Below are 22,419 nucleotides of genomic sequence, written 5' to 3' on the forward strand. Positions count from 1 at the left end.
ACTGGTATCGATAGAAAAATAGCAGTATCGAAACAGAAGTATTAAAAGCAGTAAGACGAATCCGATTTGTAGTTAACCATAGTAAGTTTGTGTTGTTGGTTGTGTTGACCTACGACATATTGTGCCGTATGAAACGATCCTGCCATCTAACGATAAAACTTCGCATAAGATATCCCTATTACCTCATGGGTAATACTATACATCATATTAACTATGCCTACTCTTTTTGTGGTAACAGTTGCTCAGATTCTTTTCCTACGTACTAATGATAGGCCTGCTAATAGTTAATTTTAATAATTCAGGATAATTATTTATAGTTCCGTTTCACATACTCTTGTATTATATTATGTTAATGTTTTTTTCGAGTATCTCATTTGACTTCAATAATTACTTTCTTTTATAAGACAAAGATCTCTTATAGAATATATATAATAAAATATATGCCAGTGTAATGGGTTATCTTTTATAAAGGTTTCTTTGGTAAAAAACATTTTGTAAAATGTAAGTGCATCTTGTTTTCTTTTATAAATGATCTGCCTAGTTTGAAACCAATATGGCGGAACGTAAGAGCTCTATTACACTAGGGAATCGATTGCACGCAACTAATTTCTAAATTATGATGCTGATGATTATGGTGGTGATGTAGAGAATTAGGAATACAATTGCTAAGTATATATATTCACCTTTGCATTCTCCCTATCAAAGACATAAAATAAAATATTTTTTGGGTAATCAGAATATTTTAATTCCATATTTAACTGTCTGATGTGTTAAAACATTTCCCTGAATAGATTAAACGTAATGGTAAGAATACTTTGTATTAATAAATTGTCTTATGTAATGTTTACTTTACAGGTCTTATGCAGCAACAATTAATTCACTCATTTTTGCAAGACAAGTGTTTCCATGTTTCGACGAACCATCCTTCAAGGCTTCTTTTCAGCTCAGTGTGGCACGTTTGAGCAACATGACCACACTTTCTGTGATGCCTAGAATAGCTACAGAACCGTAAGTCACTGCAGAGATCACTCACACATTAGCCAATAATTCTAATTATTTCTCTAACGTCCCTTTTAATCTAGAGAGATTACACATAGAAAATCATGTAGAATAAAGGTGCGACAAGAACCAAAGACGAATCAGAAGTGTTTTGAGAAATCTGCTTCAAATCGCTTACGTGCCGATATCACAAATAAAGTAACTTGTCCGGGATCGAACAACGTCTCCTGTCGATAAAAAATTATTAACTGACTCACCATTGTATCGTCTTATGATATACAGAACTTTCACAAGAAAACAGGTTTCACTCAGCAAATGCTGTCTTTTATAATTGTACATAGAATGCGACTGCCAAGGAAAAATGTGTGTACATTTCCCCTAAATCGAACGTGAAAATGTTGTTGCGTAGTATGGACATAATATACATTCTAAGCTCTCTTAGTTTGTTTTCTGAACGAGCTATTTTGGAGTATCTAACGGCAGAAGTGAGTTCGTAATTGGGATTTTTCATTCGTTAAATTGTATGGATCTTGTTGATGTTGCTTATACTGCAACATTTTCAACAATGCCAGGAAGTTCACTTTGTTTTCCTGAATCTATTACGAATGGTTGCTTGTAACTTATCCTAAGGATAGGTCTGATTAAGTTTTTTAACTTCTATAGTATTTATCAGTACGTGTTATTTCAAATTTGGACAATGTGTGCTCATTGATTCGACTGTATTGGAGTTGGTTTCCAAGTTGGTTAGTCACCAACCATTTTCGGTGGGTCACTCCAGTTGATTCCCATACTGTTGATTGGTCAGTACTGGAGTTGATTCCCAAGTAAACAATATTTTTCTTTCCATTTTGCACAGACAGATAACTTTTTACTGCTACTGCATCCCTCTGCAGTCAGAAGCTCAGAAAGTAGCCTACTGAAGCTATATTTTATGAAAACACCCTATTTCTGTAGAGAATTTGAAATGCTTTCTATTGATACCACTGAAACATAGAGAATATCATAGTTATGGGTCGTTTGAAAAAATGTTCGTTGGAACAGCGCCCAACTAACAAATCGCAATGTAAGGGTGTCTGACGTATGCGTGTGAATGTTTTAGGTAAAAATTAATATTTATGGGCATTGGTGTTTATAATTTCACGATCATCATTTAATGATTGTGCGTAACATAGAAATGTCTCATGTGGCATATATAACTATATAGTTTTGACCTGAACCAATAGTCTCTATCTCTAATCGCTAAAGCGCAAAAATAAAATAAACAATACACTTTTGTGGTCGAGAACCAAATCAATTAATGTTGAATTTTAAATTTTACGGGAACCAACTAGAGTTTCGGAAATTCCGCTTCGGAACCAATCCGAGAGCTGCGATTGATTCTGAAATTATTAGCATTTTTTACTTTTTAATTACTAGTGATATGAAAAGTTCCTTACGCAACAATTTTAGTATGATTGAGCTGAAGTGTTGCACAAATTCATGTCATATGTATAAACAAAAATTATTTTGAAATTTAATATCATAAATTTAATCTTTTACTGTTCAGGAATTTTTTAAATTACATTTTTATTTATAGGCCTATTTTTGAATTGCATTAATATTGTAATTCAACCTGTGAATATTTATATTAAAACTCAATGGATGAAAAATGCATTCCTCATAATTATTCCAACATTATCAGAAAATTTCGACTGATTCGACAACAACTGTCTCTCAACGAGCATTTTATAAGCAACAAAATGATGAAAAGTGGAGTCGGGAGAAAACAGCAAGTGAAAATATACCGGTTCATGAAATAAAGTGCTCATGCCTTTTAAAAATGTGAGCTTGGCCTTAAAAAAGGTGAAACAGGTAAATTAACACTATTTCCGGATAGGGGAAAATTGGAGTTCCTTAATGAAAAACTAAAAATCAATCATTCGATCCAAATTCCTCAACTTTCAATAATTCCCCTTAAAAGCTTGTCAAGGCATTATTCTAAGAAGAGAATACTTCAATGAGAAATATGCGGTAATTTTTCCCCTGAAATCTTTCATTAAAGGACAGGGTCCTTAAAATATCTTCAAATCTACTACTCGGCAACACATCGCTGCAAAAATGAATAATTTCAAAGATTTGCATCGTCATAAAAGTATATTAAATATGGCCAAGTTTTAACACTGGAATTTCTGGTTTACTGGCATGCTTAACAATAACATTATCTCCAACAACGATTCATGAAGAGTAATGGACAGTATAGACGTAGCAAACAAGACAATTTTTTTATTGAAAATTGAGTATTATTTTGTGCACTAAGATTGATGCTAGTGAAAAGCGAGGTAGTATGGGTTTATCTCAACTTAAGTTACAAAAGAATCTACATTTTATCTTTCTACGCTCGCATGTGTAAGTGTGTACAGTGCACTACCGCTTCAGCTCTACATCCGCGAGGAAAAATAAAATGTATGCACTATATATTCATCATTAGAGCCTTCGTTCGCGAGTTCAAATCTGGGCGATACCAATGAAGAAAATTCCCAAGGAAAATACAGCCGCGATTCCCGGACTGTATAAACTCGAAAACAAGTTGTTCTGTAAATATAGAAGAATTCTTTAAAAAGTACAAGTCATTTTTCGTCTAAACCTTTCGTGTCTTGCAAACATATGCCTACGAGACACAAAACATAAAAAGAAAAGCTGAAAACCGTAGCATAGGAATGAGTGAAAGTTCTGAATAGTTCTACAAGGTAGTTGAAGCTTGTGGAAGTAGGGCAGACTCAGCTAATTTCGTGATACTAAGATTTTGATGGTAAAATAATATTCAAATTAAGTGTACGGTCTGTACAGTTGTCAAAAGAAAAAGTGGCTGCTCTCTTGAAGCAAAGTTCCCTTCGAGATCTTCGCTACAATTCGGAGACAGGTGATGTTACATGTTGTTGGATCATGTTGCCTGATATCTACAGTTATAATTAAAGTATTCGGCGTGTTGCTTAATAGCAGAACGGTAGCGTTCTGGCTTCTTATTCGTGAGGTCCTGCTTTTTATGTTATTTTTTGTTTTGTTTTTAAAAGAGAGAAAGACAAAATATACATAATTGTTCCTTTCTCTTTTACTATTATTTTAGTAATTAACATCAGGTTCATTAATGTATTATGCCACGACTTTATCATTATGACATTGTGGCTGCAAATGGAAAGAAAAAAGTTTTTACTCTCAACAAAAATATCTTTCGTGGCATAAACAAAACAAACTTACTAGCGTCTACCTTAGAACATTAAAAAAATTAAGCGTTCAAAAAACAAAACAAAAAGCTGCGATTCAATATTTAGTCTATCTTCCCCTTATCTCGATCATATCTTGCAGTCGAGTGGGCATGGAATCGACTAGTCTTTGCAAATAGTGACTGTTCCTAGAAACGACATTCCAGGCATTCTGAACATACATACATAAGTGTTCTGCCCATGGGCAGGTCTTTCATTGCAAACCCAGCATTCTGCAATCTTTCCTATTTTCTACCTTCCTCTTAGTCTCCGCATATGATCCACATATCCTAATGTCGTCTATTATTCTTGTCCATCAGAGACCCAACCAATTCCTTTTTCTCTTTCTAATCAGTTTCAGCATCATTCTTTTTTCACCCACTTTTTCCAACACAACTTCATTTCTTATTCTGTATGTCCACTTCACACGATCCGTTCTTCTCCACATCCACATTTCAAATGCTTCTATTCGTTTCTCTTTATTTCGTCGTAATGTCCATGTTTCTTCCCCATACATTGCCACACTCCACATAAAGCACTTCACTAGTCTCTTCCTTAGTTCTTTTTCCAGAAGTCCGCAGAAGATACTCCTTTTTTCTATTAAAAACTTCCTTTGCGCATGTTTACAGTTTTTCTTGGGAAGGATAAATGCGATAACTTCCCGTTGCGTTCCGCACACCACTGTCTCTTTCGCATCTTATTAGATCCCACCCAAGTGTGCAGATGATGAGAGTGGATTTGATTAATTGGGCCCTTTGAACTTCACCTAAATTCACCGCAAGGGTTAAATATTATTTCTATCAGAATGTTTGACCCGCTGATCGGAATATCCCAATTGGCGTTTGCCCCCCCGCATCCTGGACTAGCTTCTACAAATCATCAGAAAATCTTGGAGGAGGATTGGGCCAATTTTTCCGTAAATTTTTCCACGCTTGTGCCCTCGTAGCTCAGCGGAAGAACGTCGGAATTTAGTTGTCAACGTCTCAGGTTCAATTTCTCGTCACTCCTTTTCATTTTATTGTGGTTCAAGATAGTATAATGTAATAATGTAAAAAGGAAAACTAACACCAGTATTATGCAACTGTATTGTTCCAAACCCAATATTAAATTGATGTTATTTATATCGCTAAAGAACGGTAACTGAATATAAATTATAACTTGAATATTATTTATGTCGCTAAAGAACGATAACAATATAAATAACTTTAATATTATGTATACAGTATCACTGAAGAACGTTAACATAATAGAAATGATAGATATCGGTTTGTTTAATTAATATAAGATATTATATAATATATGTTTAATTATTTAAATAAAGTAACCTATTTTACAAAGAATAATGGTTATTTGTATTATAACAATTACTCTCATAAAATACAGATTATTTATATCGCGAAAGAAGAATAACAGAATATAAATAACTTGAATATTATTTATAACGCTAAAGAACGAAAACAGAATATAAATGATAACTTGAATATTATTTATATCGCTAAAGAACGATAACAGAACAAAAAAACTTGAATATTATTCATATCGTTAAAGAACGATAACAGAATACAAAATATTACTTGAGTATCATTTATATCTTTAAAGAACGATAACAGAATACAAAAAATTATAACTTGAATATTATTTATATCGCTAAAAGAACGATAACAAAATATAAATAACTTTATATCGATAAAAACGATAAGAGAATATAAATGATAATTTGAATATTAATTATATTGCTAAAGAACGATTAAAAAATAAAATGAAAACTTGAAGATGGCCCGAACCCACAACCTTCTAATCATTAAACAAGCACTCTATCATTAGTCTATGAGACTCAGATACGGGGTACTTCCATAGTTCCGAAACTTCTTCTACAAGCACATGCATCGTGTAAAATTGCCGTGACCCGAAGCGGACTTAGAAAATAAACGCTGTTCGCGATTGCGGCCACTTTTTTTTTGTTTTTTTTTTTTTTGACAAATGTACGTTATCAGATTTCAGGAGGCTACATGTCAGCACTTTTTCCTCAAATAAATTTATGCAGTAGTTAAAAACAAGCACTACATATAAACAAAAAGATTTAGCATTCTACAACGGTTGGTATAATTTCGTGATAGTACAGGGGTATTTTCGTGATAGTCCTTAAATTCAAAATATTTAGACATATTCAGTCAAATTTTAAATTCCTCGGTCAGATTCATACCTACAACCCAAACAATTAAAGTTCTTTCGGTATTTTGAAAGGCTTTGACATGTTTCATGAAGCAGCTGATCACAACGGACACACTTTCACCATGTCTGTCGTTCTCGACATTTCCTGAGCAAGATCACAACAAATCATTAGGCTTATCATTCGGCTTTTCTTTAAGCACAGATCTTCTTTGTTAGGGATCTAAAGATGATGCTGTTTCGTTGTCTAACTTTTTAACTCACTTGAAATGTTGAAAATATCATTCTCCTTGACTGCTGCTTTGGTCCCTTCCTGGTCCTCGTCGAACGTGCCAAGAAAATGGCGAAGTTTCTTCGGCAGTTTTCCTTTGTTTAACATACAATCAATTGCCTTTTTCATATCATTTATATTATATTTCTTTCTACATTTTACCCTGCGATTATCTGCCATCTGCAACATGCATGACATGTACAATATATCACAGATGCTGTAAATATACACAAAAATATTGCAGCCTACGTTTGACGCATTTAATATTTATTCCACCAGAGAATGTTGTTATAGCAAAGAAAAATTTTAAAGAGAAAAAAATGGGCTCGTGGAATGAGAGAAACGCTAAGAAAATAACCTTCCAAGATAAGGTTTTGTTACATAATCAGTGCATTGATAAGCATATATTTTTCACCAAGAAGTAGACAATGTCAGCGCTTACCATTTAAAACAATTTGGACCATAAAACACAGAAAAAGCTCTTCATTTAACAAAGGAAATCATAAATTCAAAGCTATAGATCTCACAACTCTGGTAGTAATTTCCAAAAAATCCGCTCATCTCAGTGCAAAATCGCAGTGAACAAAATCAATGTTACAATATGTCTTCTGCCATTTATACTATAGCATCAAAATTACATTTGTCCCTGCTATAATTTCATGATAAATTTAAAAATTAATATCACGAAATTAGCCGAGTTTGCCTTATCGCAATTAGGTTAAAATTGTAATTATCAAAATAAGTATAAAAGATAAAGAAGTAAACATATAGGCCTATTTAGGCTTACTTTTTCTAAGTAGAATAGAATTCAATCCCTATAAAAGTAAAAGGTGATAAAAATTAAGTCTGATTGTAGTAAAATTCAACAAAATCTGTTTTAAAACAAGTCTCTGTGAGGCTGGTTTTCTCCAAGTAGGCTTACTTTGACTTACATTAATATTCGACTAATAACTTATTCATTATTAACGTGTTTTCATATTTGATTAGCCTACTGTACTGTATAAATATGAGACTGGCGTTGCGCAATAGCAATAGAGGGGTGCTCTGCAATAACAAGGTATGTGTAAGAAGTGGGTGTTTGGAAGTAACTAAAAGTAACATTGTTTTCATTAACAAAGAATAGCCTTTGCAAATCTGCGTTTTTTATTTAGTACTGTTGATAGTTTATATATATATATATATATATATATATATATATATATATATATATATATATATAGGGTAAATTAGGGTCTGTTGGACAGTCGGGCATGTTGGACACCTTGTACTTTAACGTGTTACCTCGCCACTTGTGGGCACCACATTCTGCTAGAAGTGCATGACGGAAGTAGCCACGAGTGGGGCTACTTCTGTCATTGATTTCTATCAGAATGTGGTGCCCACAAGTGGCGAGGTAACACGTTAAAGTACAAAATGTTCAACATGCCCGACTGCCCAACAGACCCTAATTTACCCCCGATATATATATATATATATATATATATATATATATATATATATATATATATATATATAAGTTTCGTGTCTATTCGTCAAAATCTCGTTATTGAATTTGTTATTCTGATACATTAATTGTGGCGACTATGCCGAGGTATGTGTACATACCTTGTTATTGCAGAGCACCCCTCAATTATTCACTACTGGAAAATGTTCATTTTTGCACCACAATAAACTGTCTCCTACTTACAGCACAGAGGACAATGATTACGTGTGGGACCATTTTCCGCCCACGCCTCCTCTGTCAACATTTTCTATCAACTTCATCGTACATCAATTAGATACGGTGAAGAATATAAATGTAACGACTGAACTTGGTAAGTTATTAGACAATACCTTTCAATTCATTCAAGAGACCAATAGCTCCTACAGCAGAACCGCGATGTTGCCAATTGGGAGTAAGATCTCTGATATAGATGTGTGTCAGATTCAGCTTTATCATAGTTGTATTATGCTCTGTGTTACAGGAAATGTATCAGTGAATATATATTACCAAGAGCAAGGACCCACAAATTATACTGTAATGGTTAACGACAGTATGTTGGGCTTTATGATAAACTTTATGCAAGACTACTTGGGCATTGAGTATGCGCTATCAAAATTGGATATTGTGAAGCTGCCACGGTTCGAAGTTACAGCAGAAGGAAGTACTTTGGGACTTGTTATGCTTGAGTAAGTATTACAACACAGACATATTCCATTATGTGACAGATCAGTTTGTTCTATGGTGCGCGCTAAAAATTAGTAGGCTTATTAGTATTTATTACTACATATAATATCAAATAAATACATATAATGGACGTAGCGCACACCCATCTCAGCAAGCTAGTGTTCGGGGATAGTTCCTATAAATTACTATTTTGAATAATTTCGAGGGAAAAATTGTTCCGGGGCTGGGCATCGAACCCGGGATTTGCATAATATACGTCACTGTACGTTAACAGAAAACCACAATTTAAGTCACACAGAGTTAGTGTGCACTCAATGTTGGTTGCTTGACGGTTGTCAGCCCACTTTGAGGTCTGTGGATATAGAGGGAAAAATTGGATCGGTGTCTGGTAGAGTTCCTGGTTAGCTCAGTTGGGAGAGCATTGGTACGTTTAACCAAACGTCTTGGGTTCGATGCCCGGTCCCGGAACAATTTTTCCCTCAAAATTATTCAAATCAAGTTTGCGGGGAGTTACACATGAAAGCTTGATTTGCAAATTACTATTTTGTACTAAATTGAACACAACGAAAATTCAATAAAACGACAAAATCCGATACAATTATTATAAAACAGGGATAATTATGATATTACAAAAAAGGATAATTATGAATATAAAAGTAGGGTAATTCCATGCAAAACAGTATGATGAAAAACATTCATATCTCCAAATTTGTTAAAAAATGTACATCCAACTCTTTATGTCGTGCATATTAATCATGTACAAAATTATGTTTGCAACAGCCACCTGTTTAAATGTAATGGACAGTTAAAATATTTTTATTCGAGCACATAGCTCTATTTTAAATTTGTTTTCTGACCATAAGAATAATTACAAAATTTCTTTTAAAGATATCGTTAGATAGCTCACAAAATAGGTTATTAAGATACTGTAATTCAGTGCAGCTTTGAAAATTCTGTTTAAAGAAATTAAAAAATATATTTAAAAAAACGCCATTACATAAAATCGAATACTTAAATTCACATGAAAAAAATAAATGACAATTTACTGAGCATTTTCATTCGGCTGTCAAATTTTCATAATGGGATCTTCAAAAATAAGGAAGTTATAAATTAAAACAACTCGCCGTGTAAAGGATGATCTATGGCGCTGCGCCATGTGCCATCACTGCTGCTGGTCACTGCGAGAAGCGTTTCCGCATTGACGACTGGTGCGCGTCACACGTCTGATTTCAACTAGTTTTGGTACTTCTGATGAAGCAGAATAGGGTTTTATTGGTAACTTTCCATTAACTGGAACCACACAGTGAACACGTCTTGTTCCGGGAACAGTCTTGAGGCCAGAAAATCTTTGACGATTTAGATTTTGTAATTACTTCATGTTTTTCAATGGATGTGAATGACACAATAATTCCCTGTATATTGGATTTTGACCAATCATACAGTCCTTTAGGAGTTGAAATTAGAGTTCCTGGCTTTTGCAGCGAGTCCCTCGATTGTACCTCTTACGCCTTACACTGTCACTGGGCCCTTTACCGTGTCTAGTTCCAAAGAAATGTCACTTCGCAGGTATATCTGAAAATCGTTTTCATGATTGAGTAGATTAACGGAGTTTTTTCGTTCTTGTACTCGCTAGCTGCTTCATCACTGAAATATATTTTAGATATTTCGGTATGTGTTTGTTTCAGATGTTCTATCATTTTCCTTTAAAAAACATGAACTGTTACACTGTCGTGAACTAGGCATTCCGAAATTACTGAAAAACAAAGGTTCTCTAAATTACCACCAACTTAATTTCTGTAATATACTGTGAATGGATGTATTGTTGCTTGAGAAGTACTCCAGTGATGACCTTGTGTAGCATCCTGAATAATGAAACTGTAATGCTCTGAAAAATCACCAATGATAATAAACTCATCGGGTTTTATTTCATTTTTCAGCTACTTTAATTAATTTGCCTGGGACTTTGCAATGAAGTTGTGTACAGTATCTTGAATTTTTTAAGCCAACCAATGAAGTTATTAATGAAATTTACAAAGTCACTTTTCACTAAAATCATATTGGCCCTGTCAGTTGTCGTCCATTCTTTGTACTAAATTTCTACCAAATTTCTCTGTAACAATGACGTCAATATTTCTGGTAAATACATTTATAGTTCCTTACGTTCAGGAGCATATGCTTCTTCACTTATTGAATTTCCCGCCTCTGTTTGTAAACATTCTTCTTCGCTTGTTGATTTGTCGACCTTACTTTCAGTCTCAGCAACTTCACTAATTATTTAAATTTTTAAAATCTTATGGCAAATGCGTTCTCAAATAGGATCACCAACTACTACTAAATGAGGGATTTTTTTACGTACGCTACTTGTCACTTTTCCTTTAAGGACTTGTGACGAATGTTTTTAAAGTCCGAAAGTGTTGCAACGCCACATATGACTCTAACTTTTCGTCTTTAATTTAGGCATATTGAATACTTACAACTTACAATGACAGAACAGATGAAAAGCGCCGTCTAAACTGAAGGGAAAAAGTTACAATGACAGAACAGAACAAAATCACCCTCTAAACTGAAAGGAAAAAGTTGCGCTGAGATTATAACAGGAAAAAAAAACAAACTCTCACGTGAAATCTATTAGCGTGCCATTGAGCGGATGTCGCAACATCTGGCATTTGTCATATCGATCGCTAAGCACGCGTGTGGATGTCTGGTATGAGAGCGTGATGTAATACACTGCACGCGACTTTGATCCTTAATGGCAACATTTGCAATTCTGGTTTATTTAATATTTCCCAAAGTAATAGATGTATGTAATAATAGGTCAACACTGGAGTACTTCTCAAGCAACAATACATCCATTCACAGTATATTACAGAAATTAAGTTGGTGGTAATTAGAGAACCTTTGTTTTTCAGTAATTTCGGAATGCCTAGTTCACGACAGTGTAACAGTTCATGTTTTTTAAAGGAAAATGATAGCACATCTGAAACAAACACATACCGAAATATCTCAAATATATTTCAGTGATGAATAGATGTAATAGATTAAGAAATTGTTTATCTCACCGTAAAAAATAGAGCATGGTAAAAAAATATTCGATTTGAAAATATTAACATTTCTTTTTTTTTGTGTAAGTTTTAATATATGCTCGATGTAAAAATCCGTAATAACTTAGAAGTAAGTTTAAATATACAGAGTCATCATTGTATTGGCACAATTTTTACGTTGATACAATGAAGCATGTCATTTTAATAATATTTTTAACAATAGTCTACATATCAATTCCCTGAATATTTCACCCTTTATTACTTTTCAACCATTGGTGAGATGAAGTTCATATTAGGTCATTTAACTATTTATTATTATGACATTCATTTAGTAGAATATTGAAAAAATCCAGAACTTGACGTTACAAATCTTAAAATTTTGTATGGAATGACCCAGTAGAGAACCTCTAATATTCCAATATTCATGTACTTTTGTATTTTCTATTTTTAGATAGACCCTATTATTACATGCTGTAACCTATGTATTTTACCTTTTATTAATGTTATTGTGCTCAATGAACTCTTAATTTTGTGATATATTTTGTATAACTGATCTGAACTGCGCCCGAGCACGAGCTTCTGCTCTTTCGGGCTGCAATGCCTAATGTAGCACAAGTGTATAGTATTAAATAAATAAAAAAAAGTCAAGAACAGAATATAAGTTGGAATGAATAAGTATATTGACATTAAGAAAAATAAAAGAGACAGAAAGGTGCATGAATATTAACAACTTGTTTAATTTTGTTCTTAAATTTATTAAAATTAAAATTACCTAGGGTTGGATTTATTACCAAAATGGAGTTGCATAACTTTGACCCATAACTCTGGCTGTGATTTAGTCCAGTAGTTGTGTAACATAGGTTCAGCTAATAAAGGACATGTCAAATTTCTTCTGGTACAATAAACATGCTGTTCTTTAAACTTTTGTCGATATTTATGATAACATTTTAAGAATGAGTAATCAAAGTTTATTTCTAGTAGATCGTCAAAACTTATCTGTATTACAAAAACACAATTTTTTATTTTATCGATAAACGTTTTCGGTTTAATTAAACCATCATCAGATCTTTCATAAACCCCTTAAAAATTATGAACAAGTTGTTACATTGTGAACAATCAGTGAAAAACAATGGGTTACATGAAATTGTAGGTCATGCCAATAGATGTAAAATACATGGAAGTTACTATGAAATATTAAAAATTATACATAAAAGGTAAAATTTTAAAAAGCACATAGTTACTCTAATATTAAATGTGAGATTTGAGCAATATAAATATCAGAACGACTCTTTATGTAATCATATAAATGGAATTGCATGATGTCTGCATTTACAAACGTCAGGTTGTACTGTTGCAAAATGGCTGAGAAGAGTAGAAAGGCGAATATGCAGCATCATATATGGTAAATTATAGCTATACGCAACGCTCGCAACGTGTGTGCTCTTGTTATCTGAAATTACGTGGAAAATTCTTGTTAGGCCTATATTGGGGAATTGATATTGTAAACTATTATGCTTTTTGAATAAGTGAAGCTAATACACAAAACCCCATAAGGGTGCACCAAGTTAGATATATTACTTACGGAGACGGAGTGGAAAAAATGTGTCCGATACTGCAGGAAGCTGAACCACAAGTGCGAAGGAACGTTACGTTTACAAATTGATTAAGCAAAATCATATTGAAAAGTAGTGGGGGAGGGGGAGGACGTGTTGGAATACCGGAAACTGTCTGTACATGGAGAATTTAAGCTGTAAAGCGAACTATCTAAGTTTGTAATAAATTAATAAATTAATTAATTAATTAACCTCCTGTAGTTTGAAGAGAACTAGAACATGGCAAAGTCTAAACTCGTGAAGAAATACTACTTCTAAAGGAAATTGGAATATGATTATTGTGTTGCTGAAGAAGACGAAAGAATTTATTTATTAACTGTGTCCTCTCCAATTTATTTATATTCGTCATTTCAATATTAAACAACATTTCAACAAAACCCATATTAAGAATTATGGAATAGACAAGCTGTATGTTGAATATTTATTTATATACTGTTAAATTAAGAACATCACTCGTTGTGTTCATTTTTTATTCAAATGAATAGTGACATTTATATTAACTTTTAAGGTTTATTACTTAAATGTTACCAATGTATGTGTCCGTAGGTGATGATAGACGAAAAGTTTTGCAAATCTAAAGCAGGTTACGTGTAAAGAAATCTCAAAGAAACTACCGACAGAAAATCTAGCGTAATCGTAAACCTTGAAACTACATAACGCATTATAATAATTAATACAACGACTTTATTACAATCCTTTTTGAAAATACAGTGCCGCCACTGATGAACCTTCCACACGCAAAGAATGTCAAGAACTCTACGCAGAAGTCGATCATCCCCAATAGAAGTGGTGTGAGGCTGTCGTTATATTTTCCTTACTTATGAGTTCTGCAGGCCTTGGTTATCTAGTAGCTCAATGTGTTGATTAAAAAATAAGACCAATAAGTTGGTCTTTTATTGCTCATTAAGTTACATAGCGTTACATTCCGTTATTTCAAGTTGGAAACATACACCGTGCTTTACATTCCGAGAAAAATTAATTAATCATGCCCGATAATACTTATACTTGGTGTGGGACCCAAATTACCAACGGATAGGAGATCCCAAACAAAGAAACAACTCTATATGAACGTGGCTCCCATTATACCGCGTTTCAGAGTTATTGTTTCAGTTCTGTTGCGGTAATGGTAGAGATGCTTACCCTTACACAAAATGACCACCCCCGGTTTGAAAGCAAGCATGCAGTCGTCGTCTTGTAGAATCCCGCACTGTTTTAATGTACTAGATGTCTGTCGGATTCGTTGGCAGCCATCTTGTCTCTGCTGACAAAGTATTTCAATTGTGGGGATGGATTATAAATAAAAAAAGTTATTTCAAAGGTTCCATAAATAAAAATCAATGGGATTTAATTCTGGGGAACGCACAGTCCATTTATTAGGAAATGTTACATTCGGTGAGTACACACATCAAATGCATATCTGCCATTTTCTGGTTTGACTAATCTATTTTGTCATATCTGACGCACAACACGGTACCAAATGCTCTTGTTAAGCTTAACTCTGGAATGACCCTCACTATGTACCTAGTGAACAGCTCGCGTGATACAGAGTATGGCAGACATATCTATTTAGTGAGTTGTGATGCAAACATGGGCACTGTAAGATGTAATGTTTTCTCCCTCAACCCCTTCCACTACCCTCTGCATGAGAAATAGGTACTTTATTTCTGTAATTTTATTGTTTTTAATAAGTAAAGGCAATTTTCATCCTTATTTTAAAAACATAACTATATCATCAATAACCTGTCAAGTACAATTACTAGTTTCCATATTTTGTACAGAGAAACGATGGAATCAGTGGCGCTTGTACTTTCATAATGTGTGTAACGAATTCGTGGTATTCCGTGTCGATTGTGAAGAAAAGAAACTTCATTTCGCAATGGAAGGAGTCATTTTTGTTATTGAGGGTGAAAGAAATATTAAATGCCTCATTTGCCGCTTTTCAAAACCAATATAAAACGACATTTTACTACGTGTCACTCCCAATATTCTGAATTAAGAGTAAGCTGTACATAGGCTACGTTATTATTATTATTATTATTATTATTATTATTATTATTATTATTATTATTATTATTATTATCATCAATGCCGCCAAGTGGTCATTTTTTGACATTTCTGGTCTCTCCTGCCAATGTCTTATTTGTAACCCACTAATGAAGTTGTGACGCCTGGAAGGCGGAGTTACTCTGCCCTGATAATATTATGCTAGGATGATTATGAAGTGCCAGAAGAGGTCTTAAATCTAAGTCTAACCTAATTTCCAGATTATGGCCGAATACAGGATATTCCCCTTTAAAGAAAAATGTCTGTGCTCTAACCGGGAATCGAACTGGGGATCTCATGAACTGTAGTCAGAAGCTTTGACCATTAGCCCATGAGGCTGGTCTTCTTCTTATTCTTCTTCTTCTGCTTCTTCTTCCTCTTCCTATTATTATTATTATTATTATTATTATTATTGTTATTATTATCAGGCTATATTAACTCCTTTATAACATTTATAATGTTATGTAGTTAACCGGTGTACGTAACAAAAACTTTAATAACTTATCATTTTGGTGGAAAGGTCATAGTTTATCCAGAAAAAAAATTGTTTCTTTTTTTTTCAATTGTTTAATGACCTCTTATCTGGTAAATATTGCGAGTAGGATCGTGATTTTTTTCCATATCGATAGGGGATCTGATAAAGAATAATTTATCCCTCTGGCGCATTTCAATAGCATGGACGGTTTTCGTGTAAATTTAATTTAAGAAAGAACTTTAATTTCAAGCCACTGCACGATGCGAGCAAGGGGCAACATCTAGGCAGAGAGCAGCTCACCGAGTTTGTCGACTTCTTACATCTGTATCGCGAGTAGAGTATGTTAGCGGCGATGTTGCCGGATTGGTGAAACTTCAAATTTAATTTTCTAATTAACTGTGCATTTAATCACGAAACGTAAAACAGGTTTTCTATTTATTTAAGTTTACCCTATCGTCCCTTTCAATCTGCAAGATTATTTCACTTTCAACTTGTATATATGTTAGTTTTTGTCTTTTTACGTACTTTTTTTCTTCACAATATATATATATATATATATATATATATATATATATATATATATATATATATATATATATATACAGGATGTTTAAAAATACGGGGCATAATTTCAGGTATGTATTTCCTACATGTAGACAATCAAAATAGTTCATTACAACATGTGTCCGGAAATGCTTTATTTCCGAGTTATGGCCTTCACAACATTGAAATTCACCGGAACCATATCTCATGTTTTGTAAGTAGACATCGGATTTTTAGGCACTAAAAATTGCAGGTTTAGGCGCCTAAAATAAGCTCAAAATTTGTAAAATTAGGCTCTATTTTAATGAAATAGGCATTTTAGGCATGTCAAGGTATCATACTTATTTCTTTCACTGAAATTTTTAGTTATACACTAAAATACGCACAAAAAAGTATGTTTAAACATTAAAAAAGAATACTATATTATATTTATAAACAGAGCTGCACAAATTTAATATATTGAAACTAATGAAATAATGATTATTGATATCAAGATTACTCATTTTCAGTTATTGAAATTCAGTTCCATGCTCAGACTTTATTACAATTATCTGCACAGTACACCACCAGAATTTTTTCTAAATTCTCCACAGTTAACCTTTGCCTTTTGTCACTGAGAATCATTTTGAAAGCAGAAAAACTTCTTTCAACCGAAACTGATGTGAGAGGCGCAAATTTTAAATTAGGTACAATAGAAACATCAATACTTACTGGAACATTTACACTTTCCCCCGATATCACTCTTGATACTTTTTGCAACAATGAAAATCCTACATTCTTATTTAATACGCTGTCCCACTTATTTTTAACTTTTTCCCCAGTTTCGCCCAAAGCAGAATGTATGTTTATGTTCACTTGAGCTTCCTTTACTATTGCTATTTGGCTACAAAGAAATTGTTTTTCACGTTCTAATTGTTCAATACTTGCAAGTATGAAAGAAAAGTTTGATGTTATGTAGGCAATATCGTTTTTCACTCGTGAGTCATTCAGACAATCTTTCACTGCTTTCACACACGCTGCACTATCAGTTTCAGGTAATTTATCAATAACTGTGACCACTTCTTTAAAATACTTAGAATAATACACCACTGACTGAATCCAGGTTCCCCATCGTGTAACAACCGGCTGAGGTGGGAGTGGGATATCTGGAAAGTTCTCTCTGAATATTGAAATCCTGGATGGGGCTTTACAAAAACATTTTTTGTGTTAGAAATAAACGAATTGACAAGAGGAAATTCATTCCGGATTGTTTCAGAAACCCTGTGAAGGCCATGTGCTAGACAGGTTACATGCGTGAGGTTAGGATAAAATGTTTTAAGAAGTGGAGCTGCAGCAACCATGTATGAGGCAGCATCAGTACAAAACAACAGAACTTTAGAATCGTCTATATTACCTGAGTATAAAGACTGTAGGCCTTTATTTACGAAATAAGCAATGGCTTGGCTATTCACTTTCGAAAGTTCCTTAACACATACGAGGTGTGGAATCGAAGGTCCATCAGGACTAAGTTTTCCTACTACCATATTTGCTATATACCTATTCATAGGATCTGAGGTTTCATCCACAGAGACCCATATGTAAGAATCACCTATATCCTCCCGAATGGAAGCTAAAGTTTCATTGTATATTCTGTCTAAGTAATTTTTTCTTAGGGTCGACTCAGATGGAATATTTTGTTTGCAGTATTTTTGTAAAAACTGTCTTAAAACCGGATTTTCAATTGCATTCCAGGGAATGTTAGCAGCAACAAACGCTCTGGTTAAATCAGCATAGAAATTGCTGCTGAGATTGGATGAAGTAGGCTGTGTTAGTAAAGTTTGTTGCAGTTGATTTTTCTGCTGAGCTTTAGACTTATGAGCCGCTCCATGCACATGCTGCTTTAGGTGGCACTTCTTTTCTTGCGAAATCTAAAAATGTAAAGTAAACTGAATTAAAATAAAATCCTAATTGTTGTATTGCCGTATTTCTATCACAAAGTTAGTGGGTTCGAACAATCAAAATTTTAATTACCTGCAAATACTTTAACTATCGGAATTTAAAAGGTTAAAGTGTAGTGGTCTTAAAAAGAATTATACCTCAGGATAGCTCAGTCAATGTATAAATATTATAGGCCTACTCATTAAAATTAATAGAATTTATATATTTCAACTATTGTTACATACCTGTTTGCTACAAATCTTGCAGAATATTATTTTTCCATCATAAGTGAATTCTGAATATTCTGTTAGCCATTGCCGGATCAATGTAGATTTTGCACTTATATTTTTCGGCATTATCGCGTTAAACTTCACAGGAAAACGTCCTACCACTCAAAACTTCTCAACACAAATAAAGTGAGGGAAAGAGCAACTGTTAACGAGCATTCAAATGAACCGTTGTTATTGAGATTCAATTGGACAAAAATACAAAGTTCCACTTATTGTTGCATTTCCTGGTAGTGTTAACACTAGGAGGGCCATTCTTTTAAATATTTTGTAACGGTTTACCCTACTAATTCGCAGTTTTACGACTTTTCATAAATATTTCAAAAACACTCTTTCTCCAAAAATTGTGATTTTATGACACTCTGAAGGGCAGTACAGCTAATCGGTTTCAGACCGAAAACAGTCATTTTTATAGTATAGTATATCTCTGAATCGGTAGCAGCACATGTTGCGATTGTTGCCTGCTTCAAAACTAAGGTTGGTTCTTTGTCGGCATTTATGCCTCCAAACATGTTAAATTCGGTGAAATCTATTGCGAGTGTCGTGAGATTCAAAACATTTTGTTTCCTTTATCAATGGTTTCGTGGCCGGTGTGAAGCAAACTTTCCACTTTTTAAATGCCTTAAATTTCGCAGTGAATGCATGTATAAATTATAAAAAGTAAGAGTAAAATGCGAAACTTTACAATGAGTTAGGCATTTTTAGGCGAATATTAACAAATTAGGCTCTAATAACCGTTTTAGGGCATTTTAGGGCACTATAAAACTCTTTGAATACCTTTCAATTTCCATGAAACACAAATATTAATAATTATTTTTACTTTTCTCCTAAAGAAACAAAATAGGCATTTGCCCTAGAATCCGATGTCTGTTTATAAGACACTCCACTGATCAATCGTCAACACATTCACTTCTTGCATGATGGCGCTCCTGCACACTTCAGTCGTATGGCTCGCCGGTACTTGGATCGAAGGTTTCCTGATCGATGGATAGGTAGAGGTGGCCCAATTGCTTGGTCTCCACGCTCACCTGATCTGAACCCTCTCGATTTCTACTTGTGGGGCCATTTAAAATCATTGGTTTATTCGTCTCCGCTGCCTATTTGGAATCCCTTCGGAATCGAATTGTGGCATGTTCTGAGGACATACGCAATACTCTGGAGTTTGGGATCGTGTTCGCAGGTCAATGAGACATCGATGTGAGTTCTGTATTCAAGCAGGAGGTGGACATTTTGAACATCTTCTGAAATGACAACGATCTGCGGAAAGAAAAACGTTCCGGTGAATTTCAATGTTGTGAAGGCCATAATTCGGAAATGAAGCATTTCCGGACACATGTTGTAATGAACTATTTTGATTGTCTACATGTGGGAAATACATACCTGAAATTATGCCCCTTATTTTTTAAACACCCTGTATATATACATATATGTCGGCATGGCATGAGCTGAGAATTAATCTGTGATTGTGTTGAGACAGAAATTAGTAACATTTTAAATTTCTATATATCTTCGAAGTACGAACATTACTATGGCCATTATTCTAGCTACTAAAGTAGTTGTTTTTTATATAATTCCCAATTCCTAACATGTTATTATATTAGATTACTTTATATGATGATTATTAACACTTTTTCTTGTAGTTGTATGTTGTATTACATTTCTGGTGGTGTAGAAAAGGACTGATAACCCTTAAATCCACCAGAGTAAGTAATAAATTAAATACATAAATAATATAAATAAACGAAATAAATAAATAAATAAAGCTAATTGAGTCACAAGTAATTTATTCACTTGAAATGTAACCACTTTCTCTTAATAAGTAATGGACTTTATCACAAAGAGCCGACATAAAGTCCTATTTACCCAAAATTTAACTGAAACTGAAGAGATAAATTAAATTATATAAACAAAAAAAAACTCTCGATTAATTTGTCTGACTATTATACTTTTAGTACGTCATACTACTTTTGAGCAATAAAACGGTACGAAAGGACGTCTTTAAACCAATCATGGCTGTTTATAGCATAATTTTATCACTTCCCTAGCATTTGTATAATTTTATCACTTCCCTAGCATTTGTATGTTTTTATCACTGCCCTAGCATCAGTTTCTTTGTTTTTCAACATTTCAAACTGCAAATTCTTTAGGTACTATAAAACATGCTTTGCAATCGTCATTTGTTTACAGTATAGGTAGTCAACTGAAAATGGCGACTTGGTTCAAACATTTTGGTGAAGCTAACATTAGTGAAGTAGAATTTCAGTAAGTCAATTAATATTTTATTGTATTAGAGTACTTTATTTCTTCTAATTTTTATAAATCTTCTTCTAATCGTGTAATAGTCAATTAAACCCCACTCGAGTTTTGATTTTCTGTAGTGACATGCAGATTTATCGATAAAATCAAAACCTCTAGTGATATTACTAGGTCTATTGATAACAATGCAGTATTATCTACAGAGTTGTGCGTTCAATTTCAAACATCTTAGAAATATTTTAGCAATAAATGACAAAGTGGAAAAGTTACTTTGAAAATTAACTTAATATTGCTGTTAGGAAGTAAAAGGGAACATGTATGCAAGCAGATACCTTTGTAAATGAATGTATATATTTGTCTTTAAGCATTATATCTTTTGGTGATGCGGCACTTCACATTATTAGTATACAGTGCCGACTCCTAGTTTTACAACGCCTCTCGTACAAGTGATTTAGGTAAGGTAAAGGTAAAGGTATCCCCGTAACATGTCATGAAGGCACTTGGGGGGCATGGAGGTAGAGCCCCATGCTTTCCATGACCTCGGCACTAGAATGAGGTGATGTGGTTGGCACCACGCTCTGACCGCCTTTTACCCCCGGGAAAGACCCGGTACTCAATTTTATAGGAGGATGAGTGAACCTCGGGGCCGTTCTGAAAGTTTGGCAACGAGAAAAAATTCTGTCACCACCTGGGATCGAACCCCGGACCTTCCAGTCCGTAGCCAGCTGCTCTACCAACTGAGCTAAGTGATTTAGGACATTACTTATTTTTATTTTATTTTTGCAATTCTTCCTCTAATCTTTAGTTTTCTGTCATCAATTCTTCCACTACCAAAAATACCATACTTCTAATTCTTGACCCCCCTCCTGTATGACACATTTCCCCTCACTTGACATCTCTAACTATTAGCACTTTTCACTGCTAACTTTTCCACATTGCTACTTTATTTAGGTCTTAGTTTTCTTTCCTCACGATTTATTTCCCTTCCACACCATTTCCTTAAGTCATACTATTTTTTACTTTGTTTTCCCCTCTTCCTTCATCACTGCTCCCTGAACTATCTCCTACTTGCGTTACTCTACTTCTCGTCAGCCTCGATTTAGATCTTAGTTCTTTTACCCGCTTCGGGATTGCTCCCATCTGATGTCCACTATTTCCATTCGCTTGCACTTGGGTCTTGTTCTGCTGTGCTTGCTGAATACCAGTTCGCGTCACTCTTCTTTCTTCTTCAGATGACGTCACTGCCTGCTTTCCGGAAAATTTATCTGAGATTAACACGTTTGCATTTGCCTCGCGTACACTCTCCACACTCGTGTCACTAACCTCGCCTTTAGATACGATATTCTTGATTTCTTCTTTCAGAATTTTTCTGTTCCTTTCCTTTTCATCTGAGCCAACA

General features: G+C 34.0%; 1 protein-coding gene across 2 annotated transcripts in view; it reads left to right on the top strand.

The window, feature by feature from the left end:
* The window catches only part of LOC138715336 (aminopeptidase N-like), a 129,271-nt gene that overhangs the window by 38,970 nt on the left and 67,882 nt on the right, over positions 1–22,419 (top strand). For both annotated transcript variants that reach the window (XM_069848149.1, XM_069848150.1), the window contains 3 exons: positions 856–1,008; positions 8,368–8,492; positions 8,643–8,847. In XM_069848149.1, the coding sequence (XP_069704250.1) occupies positions 856–1,008; positions 8,368–8,492; positions 8,643–8,847 (483 nt within the window). The remainder of the gene's footprint in view (positions 1–855; positions 1,009–8,367; positions 8,493–8,642; positions 8,848–22,419) is intronic.

Source organism: Periplaneta americana, chromosome 15 (genome assembly GCF_040183065.1).
Source record: "Periplaneta americana isolate PAMFEO1 chromosome 15, P.americana_PAMFEO1_priV1, whole genome shotgun sequence".
Taxonomy (NCBI): Eukaryota; Metazoa; Arthropoda; class Insecta; order Blattodea; family Blattidae; genus Periplaneta; species Periplaneta americana.